The sequence below is a fragment of the Cyanistes caeruleus genome, chromosome 2, assembly GCF_971803275.1.
Source record: "Cyanistes caeruleus chromosome 2, bCyaCae1.hap1.1, whole genome shotgun sequence".
Lineage (NCBI taxonomy): Eukaryota > Metazoa > Chordata > Aves > Passeriformes > Paridae > Cyanistes > Cyanistes caeruleus.
In genome coordinates this window covers 55,007,198-55,019,514 of record NC_141702.1, presented here as the reverse complement: position 1 = coordinate 55,019,514, position 12,317 = coordinate 55,007,198, and the positions used below count along the sequence as shown (strand labels likewise).

Below are 12,317 nucleotides of genomic sequence, written 5' to 3'. Positions count from 1 at the left end.
ATGAAAGAACCAGCTTTTCAGCTAGTTTTCAGGCCTCCAGTCAGCCTAGCTAGCTGACATTGCTGCAGTCAGACAGGCTCAGACCACCTGTGACCCAAAATCTTAAGGATGTACGATTTTAGGGGAACTGCATGGGACTGTGTGCCTTGGAGGGCTACTGAGAGGACACAGGTTGGCTCCTGTGGCATTTGCTGGGCAATAGGCACTTCCAGGAGCACAAACTGCACAAGATAATATTCTGTAAACAGCTAAAATCACAACCTAGTGATTAACCTGCTAGGGAAGTGATAAACCAGTGTATCTGGAAAATGAAAGAGAAGGACAAGGATTCAAAATAGATCTGAAATATTATTCAAAATTTAGAAAATGTAACATGTGAGAAGGTATTAGATATAATCTTAATAAACTGTGATATGGTGTTAAGTATGCTTTTTTAATTAATAGAGCAATGGAAATAAATAAAAAGTCATATTTGGCCTTTTTCATTTATACATGCTGTTTTAATTCTAAGCCTGTTAGAGTTTGTGAGGTTAAAAAGTCCAAGATCAGTAAGTTTATCAAGATTCTGAAGTCTAGTATGTTGAGAGTTAATGAAGAAATACAGCTCATCTTATCTTGGGAACTGCCATGAGTGCCTCTCAGTGGGTTTCCCCATCAACCTCTTAGCTGTAATTGCCCTACAACTGAGAAATCTTCCTATCTAGGGGAATCTGCTCAACTGAGGTTTTTCTCCACCTATGACTCTAAGGATTTTCATACAATGGCATAGAAATTAATATTTCTTTCCTTCCTTTGATTCTTCCAGCCACAGCTCCATAGCCAATAAGTAGTCACCTTGGAAAGAACTGCACAGGTAAGAGTACATTCCAGCCTGTGATCTTGAATGGATCCCAGTACGGCTAATGCCTGTGAGAAGTCACCTGGGATCAGTATTTCAAGGGAAAGCAACATTTGTTTTTTCTTGCTGTGCTAAATGTACAGCATTGCTGCTTATCCTTATGATCCACAGGAGTACTAAAGAGCACTCTGCCATATTATTTTACAGTCATCTTATTTCAGACACCAGGAAATGCTGTTAGACAAGAATTGGCAATGCTCTCCCACTTCACAAGAGGGTGCCTGACTTAGAGCTAGTCAATATGGAAAACATCTTGAGTAAGGATATTCTGTGAGGTTTAACCTTACACACACACACACAAGCACACAGACATCCCCACTGTAGCTCTCTGCTTTATCTAGCTATTCTCATGAAGGTACATGTATAATTTAATGTGTCACCTTATACAATATCCTACTCTACAGATGTGAGTATGCTCATATACCATTTGGATAACTGTATGCAGTTAATGGGGATTTTTAGTTCTGGCTTTTCTGACTATTGCAAGAACATAATGAGCATGGCAAATCTTGGAAGTACAGCCAGCCTTAAGTGAGCAAGGATTACCTGGGTAAAAACTTGGGGTTTGTATGAAGAAATATTGGACTTTCTACATGCAGAAATAAAACAGGACTCTTCTGTCCTTAAGAGTACTTTAATTTCATACAGTTGAAAAGCAAATTAGAGACTATTTATGTTATGTTTTCTTTGGCTTCTGCCTGGCATTCTCCACAGACCTTATCATAAAACAATTTAGAAACAACATGTATATTTGTTAACAACCACACACAGACAAATACAATGGCCCTCTCAACACAAATCAGAGACAAACAAGCAACTGGCTGATAAAATCTCTTTGTGCTGTTTGGTTACTGCTGATTGTGAGAGGCAGCAGGATCTTCTTCCAAATAATTTATGCCTAAAATCTCTCTAAGAATATATATTAGACTTCATTAAATCAGTCTTTGAATATTTTTTCGCTCTGTACAGACACACCAGGACAAGTTGTGGGATAGTAGGATTGCGCAAAAACATCCTGTCCTTTAGACAGAAAATAAAGAAACGCTGGCACCTGTATTTTGTCTGTCTGCTTTTCAAAAAAGGAGGAGTCAAAAGTTGGTCTGTCATTTTATTTCATGAGTTTATTTAGATAAAAGTGGTTTCATCGATCAGTCAAGTTTGAAGCATATCCTTTCTGGAAGATGATGCTGTTTATAGATAGTTAGCTTGTAGGAAATTCAGCAATATATATTCCATATTTACCCTACCTAGAATTTAATACCCCCCCTTGAACTCGCATCATACTATCAGCTCCTGAAATTACCAAATCAGCTCCTGAAATTTAGTAATGACCAAACTACTACAAAGACCCTGTGGGGTCGCAGTTGGCACAGGGCTCTGGCAGACTTCACGCCGGACCTCAGGCAGGAGACGGGGCTCTTTCTCTGCATCACACTGACACCGTGTGGCACCTTCTGCTGCGGGTGCAAACTCTGCCTCCCTACGGACGGAGCCGAACGGGCTCCTGCTCCTCTTGGTGGAAGGGGTTTGGTTACTTGAAACAATTCGTGCTGTTTTGTCACGAGGGATGATGGGACATCATGTAAGCGCAGGCTTGTTTGAAATATAGGAAATCCTCCTTGTTTTCTCAGTGCGAATTAAAGTAGCAGCTACACAGTTCTGAGCACCACGCTTTACTTAGATATCACTACATCATTGTTATCTACATGGAAGATATAGAAAAGGAAAACCCCAAAGGGCGTGGTGCCCACCCTGGAGAAAAAAAATCACTGTAACACGTCACAATAGTTTTCACGAGCAGGTACCTGGAAAAATAGAGGGGTTTATTTTACAGAAAGAGGGGTTTATTGATGAAAGATGATATTAAAGGAGAGTATGTTTTAATTGTCTTGCTTTTTATTTTGCATGCTTCTTAAAAGCTAATCAGCACTCCAAGGCTCAAGTTTTAGGGTGAGCAGAACTTGCTTCTCCTCCTTAGGCAGATACAAATTCACATGTAGACTTTGGGGATCTACCAGAGATCCATAAAATTATCTTATGTAATTACATCTCCCTTTTTCCAGATGACTAATTATGTTACAATAAGCTTTTGAGTTAAATTGTTGTAAGGGACAAATTCCCTCCTGGCTTCTTCAACATGCATAGACAATGAGTCACACCCATTTTGTATAAGTTTGGTCTGCTAAATAGTTTTTTGACTCTGATGCTCTGGACCTAACCCAAACCTACTGTAAAAACTTGGGGTTGTTTTGTTTTGTTTTTGTTGTTGTTTGGGGTTTTTGTTTGTTTGTTTGGGTTTTTTTTTGAGAGAAGGCTGTTCACAACCTGTTTTATAATGCCCAGTCTCTAAGATGGCATCTATTTCTGCATGACATCACAAGAACAATTGAGATTAAGTAATTAAATGGTTGATACAGAATCACAATGCACTTCTTCTCTGTTGAAGCCAGCAGTGGGAAATGGTGATGCGCATTTTAAGTGGTTTTAGCTCTCTTGTACAAGAAAGTTCCACTGGCATATTTCATAAACAGGATGAAATTTATAATAATAAATATAGTAATTTATATGAAAGTTAAAACTTCCTCGGTGATGGGAAATGATAGCATAACCTTCTTCTGCAGAATTTTGATTCTTTGCACCTCAGTAATTCATGCTCTCATCTCTAAAAATTCTACTAGCTGTGTTAGCTAATTACAAGAATGGAAAGTACCTCATAAGAAGCCTAGGAAAGCCCATTCTTTTCAGGTGGTTTGCCTGGATTTCTACTGTCATGGGGCTATGTTTCTTTAAAAAATTACAGAGTCTAACAATCATTTCCCAGTTATTCCAGACCGGGCCAGAAGAGGGCCAGGTATCACCAGCAAATGCATTTGTGTTCACTATTCACTTAAAGTAAAATCTATCTATACGTCCATAAACAATTTCTTTTGAACACCAGAATCAAGTGTACATCATTTCCTTCTCCATGTAAAGAGACTAAATACAGCTTTAGACCTAGTTACAGGACTGTGACAAAGAGCATAATTAATTTTTCATAGTGGACTCTGCCATCTTCTGCAGCCAGCAGGAGGATTAGAAGCCAAGCCACAAGACTTAAAAATTAATTCATCGCCCTTAATCAGCATGCTTTCTGCCACAGAGAAATTTGAGGCTCTGGCACAGATATTAATCCTGTAATATCTGGTATTTGTTGGTTGAAACACTGTCTGGTTTTTTTTGAAAGTAGAAGTTGGTGGGTTAGTATGTGGTCAATGCTGACAACTTCTCTGTGAGTAACCTGCCAGCCTTCCATGGAAGGTGTGAAACCCTCCCATGGCATTTGAAGTGTAGGGAGACAAACACCATTGAAAGACAGCCTGGATAATGTTCAGCACAACAAACATTGCATCTCTGGAATGGTGCTGCTCTGGGCCCTCAAAAAAATGAACAAACCGACCAGAAAACCAACAAAAACCCCTTTGTCTTTGGCAAAGGTAAGGCCTCCAGCAGAGACATTTGAAGAGACACAAGGAAATTCTCCATCAAGCTTCAGACTGAGACTGGTGCTAAAGCATGGCTTTGCCAGAGTGCCACAAATACAGAGACTCATAACAACTAGATGGGAAGTTAAAAAACATAACACACATCTGCAAGAAGGGTGGAAGGAGATCTGGGGAACTACATGCCTACCAGGCTGACCTTGGTTCCAGGGAAGGTCATGGAGCAGATCATCTTGAATACAATCACATGACATGTACAGGACAACCAAGGGATCATCCCAACCAGCATGGGCTTAAAAGAGGCAGATCCTGCTTGACCAACCTCCTTTTATGAAAGGCTGTGGACATTGTTTATCTAGACTTTTGCTAAAGCCTTTGACACCACTCCCCAAAGCATTCTCCCAGAAAAACTGGCTGCTCGTGGCTTGGGTGGGTGCACAGTTTGCTGGATGAAAAAGTGTGTGGATGGCTGACTTCAGAGAGTGGTGGTGAATGATTTACATCCAGCTGGTGGCTGGTCATGAATGGTGTTCCCTAAAACTCAGTACTGGGATCATCCTGTTTAAAATCTTCACTGATAACTTGCATGAGGGGGTCAAGTGCACCCTCAGTTCACAGATGACACAAGTTAGGTGGGGATGTCGATCTGCTGTAGGGCAGAAAGGATCTGCAGACGGATCTGAACAGGCTGACTGATGAGCCAAGGCTAATTACAATAAAATGAAGTGCTGAGTCTAGCACCTGGGTCACAACAACCCCATGTAACCCTTCAGGTTTAGGGCAAGGTGCCTGGAAAGATGCCTGATGGAAAGGACTTGTTGGTCAACAGCAGCTGAACATGAGCCAGCTGTGCCCAGGTGGCCAAGAAGGCAGATGGCATCCTGGCCTGGATCAGCAATAGTGTGGCTAGGAGCAAGGGAGAGATCATCTTCCCTGTACACAGAACTCAGGAGGCCATGACTTGAATCCTGTATTCAATTCTGGGCCACTCACTACAGGAAAGACTTGGAGATGCAAGAGTGAGTTTAGAGAAGGGCAAGGAAGCTGGTGAAGGGTCTGGAACACAAGTCCTATGAGGAGTAGGTGAGGGAGCTTTGGTTGTTTAGCCTGGAGAAAAGGAGGCTCAGGGGTGACCTTATCACTCTCTACAACTGCCTGAAAGGAAGGTGTAGCCAGGTGGGGTCAGCCTTTCCCCCAGGTAACAAGTGAAAGGATGAGAGGAATGAAGTTGCATGAAGTTGCACAAGGGGAGTTTTCCTTTGGGGATTAGAAAAAATTCTTCACCAAATGGTTTGTGAAACATCAGAATAGGCTGCCCAGAGAAGTGGTCACTGTCCTTGGAAGTATTTAGGAGATGTGTGGATGTGGCACTTAGTGACATGGTTTCATGGTGGACTTGGCAGCACTGGGTTAAGGGCTGGACTTGATAATCTTGGGGGTCTTATCCAACCAAAATGATTCCATGACTGTCAGCCATGCCTATATGCCTTATGGACACAAAAGGCACTTCTGCTCTCTTCTGAGCAGGAGATCAGTCTGGAGTTTTGGGGTGATTCTAAACTCTTGCATCTCACTGTATTTGTTTTATTTCAGTAAATTAAAAACAGAGAGAACTAAGCATGAAACAAATGGCACCATAAGTTTGACACATGTTGTGGCTGAGAAGGAATACAATAATTTTCAATTGTATCCTCTAAAATCTGTTTCCAGGCTTCCATAATTATTCCGAGTTTGTCCATGGTCTCCATAGCAGCCTTTCCTGAGGCTCAAGCCTGATGTGGTGAGTCACAGTGGTTCAGCAAAGGATTCAACTCCTTTCCAGGGAGTCTGAGTCACAGGATGCCAAACCTGGACTGGTTTCCTGTAATACAGAAATTCCTGAGCTATGGTAGACGTACCGCTCATGGTACACAAGCCACCTCTGCATGATGCTCCAACACCTCCCAGGCATTGCCGCAAGTATGCGAGGGTAAGCAGGAGATGGTGCTGCTACTGCCAAACAAACACAAATATTTGGAAACTCATGCTTTAATAAGTTGCTGGACTCTTATTGACTCTGTCCCTGAACTCCTCAGAAGAGCAAAAACAGCTTACCACAGCCCAGCAGTAAAAGTGCTGAATATAGAGCTCACCATGAGCCCTGGGCTGGTTTCCCAAGCTCATTAGTGGTGCTGCTGTGGGCACAGTGTGTTACAGCAGCTGCCCTGTGACCCTGCAGCACTAGAAGTTCCTCACAGTGCTCTTATTCCTGAGTGTCCACGCTGGAGTGGTACATTGGGCAACTTGTTCTGGCACAGGTAGTTCCTCAACAACAAGCTTGAGCTTTGCAGCAGACTGAAAGAAGGGAGATCAGAAATGAGATCTTTGCCTCTCAGATTAGCATCCTAACCACAGAGTCACAGCTTGGGGCTTCCTTTTATATTTCTTTCTGACTTCTGGTCCCCATGAATCTCCTTTTCCTGGAAAAGTGGGTGCCCTCCCATGCAGCAGATGGGTAGCTCCTCCCAGCTTGCTGAGTATGGTTTATAACCTTGTATTTAAAGGGATAATTTTGTACTTTGAATCTGCTCAGACTAAGGAAAGGCCGGAGCCCAGGCCACCCACTCGCCGGATGACACAGGGCAGCCAGCCTCTGGCAGGTGCTTTTAGCAGACAGCTGTTGTGCACTGGGCTGGACACAGTGGTTTAGTGTATTTGGGATGTGTTGAAAACAGATTTACAAGAACAATCCTGTCTGAAATACAGACAGATATTGCTATTTTTCTTTAAACATAATAGATCCTGAGGTAAATAAGAGCAAGAAATCCCAACATATTAGTTAAGCAAATTACCTCTCAGTTACTGACAGAAGCAACCAGTGACAAAAATCTGTACCATCTGAAGACCTCTGAAGGCACAACTCTACTTGCCTTGTGACACGTTTCACTTCTAGGTATGTCCAGACCATGAGCTGAAGTTTGCTCTTCCTCTGCTTTTTCCACTTGAAAGAAGGCCACACCACACTACAGCAAAGGAGCAGTTATATGGAGTAATACTGACACCCATGTTACACATCACCTTTCAGTTTCACCTACTGAAAATGCTTGGTGGAACCCTGCCTGTCATGGTTTAGGAATGGTATTCCACAGTTTAGTGTTCCCACTGAAACACTCCACAGCACATGCCCCTCGCTCATTCCCCCATTCTCTCCCCTCATTCCTGCAGCAGGATGGAGAGGAGAATTAGAGGCACAAAAGGTAAAGATCGCAGGTTGAGATAAGAACAATTTACTGGAAACAACAAGATAAGAAAAGGAACAGTAACAAAAACAATATTAGTAACAGACTGCACAAGACAGGTGAGTGATTCACAGGTGAGTGCTTCCCACCACCAGCCAGCAGGAAGGAACCCAACCTCCCTCCCATGTACCTTGAGTGTAGTGTGAGGTGCTATGGAATAACCTCATGGTCCCGGCTGTGCCTTTCCTGGCTACTGCAAAAATTAACCCTGTCCTGGATGGAACCAGGACAAGCTCTGATACCATACACCAGCTGAAATGGAAAACATTGTACATCCAGATGGACAAAGCTGTCGAGTTTTTCCTGAACGGAGTTCAATGGTGACTGTAGGATGCTTCTTGAGTCCCATCAGGCTTCAAAAAGACAATCTAGTATCTGTCATCCTGGGGTATCCACCAGCCACTGGACACCAATATTTATTCATATGCTCTGACACCACCATTACGAATGTCTTTAAAAATCAAAGAATAAATTAGCAGAAATGTTTACACTAACATTAAATGAGAATAACTTTCTTCGTTGTCAATCTGACTTGTCAGTTTCTGGCAAAGACACATCCCAAACCCCATTTAACTCCTGCCCTGTCTTGATGACCATAATAACTTTCACAACTGCTCTCCATTCCAAAATCAAAGGTCAAACCAGAAGTCACATGCTTGAAGAGGCGCTGGTTCCATTTTTATCCAGGAGCTAGGCTTGCCCTGCCTCTTAATGGAAACTGGCATCACCTTAAGATGTCAACATATCTATTTGTATTCAGGAGACAGTACCAGCTGTAAAAAAAAAAAACAAAACAAACAAAAAACCCCAAAAACAAAACACCCAAAGAATGCCCCTTAGTACCTTGACCATCTTTCTTCCTACCTTCCTCTCCCAATAACAAATGTAACTAATGTTACCGCTGGAGAAATTATCTTCAGTTAATGGGGCAAAGACTGAAGAAACTCCTATCCCCACCACCCCGAAAAAAGTAAAATTGTGCTCTATAACTACACCAGTTGGTAGCATTTGGTCCAGAAAGGGTCACAAACAGCATAGTACTTCTGATGGGTTTATTGGTCACAGGCAACATTACAAAGCAGTTACACTGAATAATGCTGTCACAGTCCTATCGTAATGTGAGGTTGCTACAACACATTTAGATTTCACACAGTGAAACTACTTGAGAAAAAAACAATTCATGCTCGTAACATAAGATCAAGAAAATACACTTGGTTAAAAGAAAAAAATGGTCCCAGAACTTCAGCCCACTCAAACTGAAGTTAATGGAAAAGCTTCCTCTGACTTCAGCAGGCTCTCAATCCAGCCTTCAACATGCCCTGGCCAAGCTGTAAGGTCAAATGCCTCTCTGCTCAGTGACAGGCTCTTCATTTTTCTGAAATACTTGTGCGTGATGTATTTTCTCCTTTTTAAATGAGAAGACCATAAATGTGAAATTTGCTATGCCGAATTTTATACATAACAGAGCTAATTTTGAGTCATCAGCTTTAGAGAGTGGGAGAATTACAAAGGTGATAATATGTGTGCTGGAAAAGGAGGGAGTTCCTACACTCCTGAGTGCCTGTAGCAGCTGTTTGTGTAGCCTGAAAGCTTCCAAGAAAGGTCATTACATGTTTCTTCAGAATTTGCATCTCTGACAGCACCTGCATTCAAAAATGGGATTTCAAAACCACAGCTGACAAAAAACATGTACCAAACAGAGAACACATCTTTACTTCAATAAAGCAAAATCTTTTCATCAAATCTAAGTTTAGCTTTAAGTAAGATAATTAATTCTGGGAGCTGAGACATATTCCTGACATAATTTCTTCTCATTTACAGGTGTCTTGATGCATCCTACACCCACCCATTCAGAGGATGCATGTACAACATACAAACTGTGCATCTAATTCCCATCTGTGTTGGAGCCATCAGAGGGCAGCAACATGCCAAGGCTTCCCAGCCCACAGAACTCCTGCAGCCAGGCATCTCTTCCATGTGGGTTACCGGTCCTACTGACCCCCGTATAGCTTCTTGCACCATAATGCTGCATTGTTTTATAACACCCAAAGCTCAGAGTGCAATTCACACTTCAAGGAAAACTGGAGTGAGAAGAGTGCTGTTTTTTAGATTTCAATGGTCACCACGAATGTAGTTCTTTCTCAGAACTGAATTTGCTAATTATCTGCATTTTTAAAGTAGAACACTGATCATAAACCATGCTTTATAAAATTCTCCCTCTCCAGTGCATTTCACAGATAACATTTGTGTTCGTGTCTCAGACTGTGATGACCAAATGTTAGCATAACAATGGACATGGTTCTACCACATCCAAGTGGGAATGACAGGCGCTGCCATCCTGTGTCACAAGCATAGTCCATCAGGAGTCCCTGAGATACAAATATGGCACCCACTCTCCTCTCTACTGGCATTTTGGTCAAGAGTTCTCAATAAAAGTTCCAGCTTATTTTTGTTTTAAAAAAAAGGTTTTGTTAATTAAAAAAAAGTCTATTTACAAAATCAGTTGTGACATGAATAACAACATTCCATAGGAAAAATCAGACTGTCTCAAAAGTTGGCAAATACGTTTTTAACTGTAAAATGTCAGATATTGGCTGTTTTCTGTCTTGATAGAAGCTGAGTCCAGTAAGTAATTCTATATCTCTGATCCGAGCCGTATGAAACTTCATTCTCTCTTCAACCCACATGGACTCAGACTTGCCATCCTATTGGGATAGAGGAGAGAAAAGAAAGAGGTTATAAAACTTTTTTTTTTTCTCCCGAGATGCATTTAATCTACTAAAAAAAGATATTTTGAGGTTTTATAAAGACAGAAATCAGTAACTGTTGGCAAGCATCTAACAAGGGAGTGTGCAGGATATACATAGTTAGAAGCTCATCTGAATTTGGTTCTTGCTGTTACCTCCTCAAGTGTACAAAACCTGTAACTGCACCAGTTGGTGACAATGGGGAAAGGTCCAGCATCTATCTACCATCAGTATGATAAAAATATTTCTAAGAGCTGTGTCTGGTTCAAATTCCTTTCTGCAGGATTGGTCTACACTTCCCACACTTTTTTTCCTGCTGTATATGGAGAGCAGTTACGTGTGTTCTCACCATAATGCCAAGGTACCTGAACTAGAAGCAACCAGTGCTCCTCAGGAACATCTGTATCTTCTTCTTCTGGGAATACATTTGGCCTTAGCACTGACCTTTTGTTGTGGGTGACTCCTCTTAGAAGCTCTTCACCCTTCTCAGCTGTTGACTGAATAGCTGCATTGCAGAAGTCTATGTATGTATCACACTGATGGTCTCTGCATACTCTGACTCCACTCTGTTAGCTCTAAGTTTTGCTCTTTGAAGTGATCTATTTTCCCATTTGATCATATTCAAACTTAGACAAAATTCCATTTGAAAAAATGTTGTTTTGTCTCTCAAGATGAGCATGTAGGCTGTACCATTTTTACAGGCTTTAACCAGTTAATCACCAATATCCAACAAAACAAGCTCCAGCCTGACTTCAGATGTTTATGGGGGCCAAATAGACAACTTACTGCACAGCTTTCACTGTTGTCTTCTCTGTGAGGTACAATGAAAGACAAGGCATCTAGAGACCCTTCACACTCCAGAGGAGTTTCAGAAGTATTTTTACAGCTAGTCAGCACAATGAAGAAGTGAGTTGGAACTGGAACTTCTGAATTACCAGGGTATCTGAAATATAAAAGATCTTACTGTAAATACACACCAAATAATACTTGTACAAAGATCAAATGACAACAGTCAGCTATATTCAATTTTATCAATTCACCTCTTTTGTCCAAAGAAAGCTTAGGTCTGGAAGGAAAATTCCAGATTAATATTTTTGAGGATCACATTTGGCATGTAGGCTGATTTAAGTAACAAGTTTGATGAGATGTAACAAATTGATTTGCCATAAAAATGTGTAAAACTCCAGAGGAGACGAAGAGTTCAGCCTGAGTCCAGGAACCTCTCTGCCTGCTGGCTTGAACCAATTTTGCTAACTAATGTAACCCACAACTTGTAATAGAACATTGCCAGCTCAGGAAGTATCAACCATGCCACCAGGGGTAAGCCCTTGCCTTGTCCTCTCCTAGAGGCAATGGCAATGTCCTAAGTTTTCAGGCTGGTAGACATCATTCCACATCCAACAGCTTCTCTTATACTCCACCTCAGGTTTAGGATGACACATTTTGAAAGTGCACTTTTCCCTTTGTGCTTGTTGCTTCCTTCTGAACTTGCTTATCTGCTTAGGAACTTTTGCATGTCTTTCTGAATAAGGATAATAATTACTAACAAGCCAGGATTGGAGAAAAAAAAAAAAAAAAAAAAAGATTATAATGTGAAAAGTTCTCACCTTTTCAACCTCTCCGGAGTATCATAGAGCCCATCAGAGTCATAATCAAACACAGGACCACTGACTACATTGACACCATTCCTGACTGCAGCATATTCAGGCAGCAGGTGTTGATGGAAGTAGTTCCATAATACTGGAACACAGTAATGGAATCAGGAAACAATCTTCACAATAGAAGCTGCTAATACAACTCTGCAGAGTATTCAGTAGAGTATAGACACAGGTGATAAGCTAGGAAAAAAACAAATTCTACAGGTGTTTGCTCTTGTTAAAGTCTGTATCCAACTGGGCAGCAGCATTTACTGTGC

General features: G+C 41.4%; 1 protein-coding gene across 2 annotated transcripts in view; it reads right to left on the bottom strand.

The window, feature by feature from the left end:
* Positions 1-8,693: 8,693 nt before the first annotated feature.
* ENPP1 (ectonucleotide pyrophosphatase/phosphodiesterase 1) overlaps positions 8,694-12,317 on the bottom strand; it is a 50,812-nt gene continuing 47,188 nt past the window's right edge. For both annotated transcript variants that reach the window (XM_023924623.2, XM_023924622.2), the window contains 3 exons: positions 12,010-12,142; positions 11,189-11,345; positions 8,694-10,360 (listed from right to left, as the gene is read on the bottom strand). In XM_023924623.2, coding sequence (XP_023780391.2) covers positions 10,193-10,360; positions 11,189-11,345; positions 12,010-12,142 — 458 coding nt within the window. In that variant the 3' untranslated portion in view covers positions 8,694-10,192. The remainder of the gene's footprint in view (positions 10,361-11,188; positions 11,346-12,009; positions 12,143-12,317) is intronic.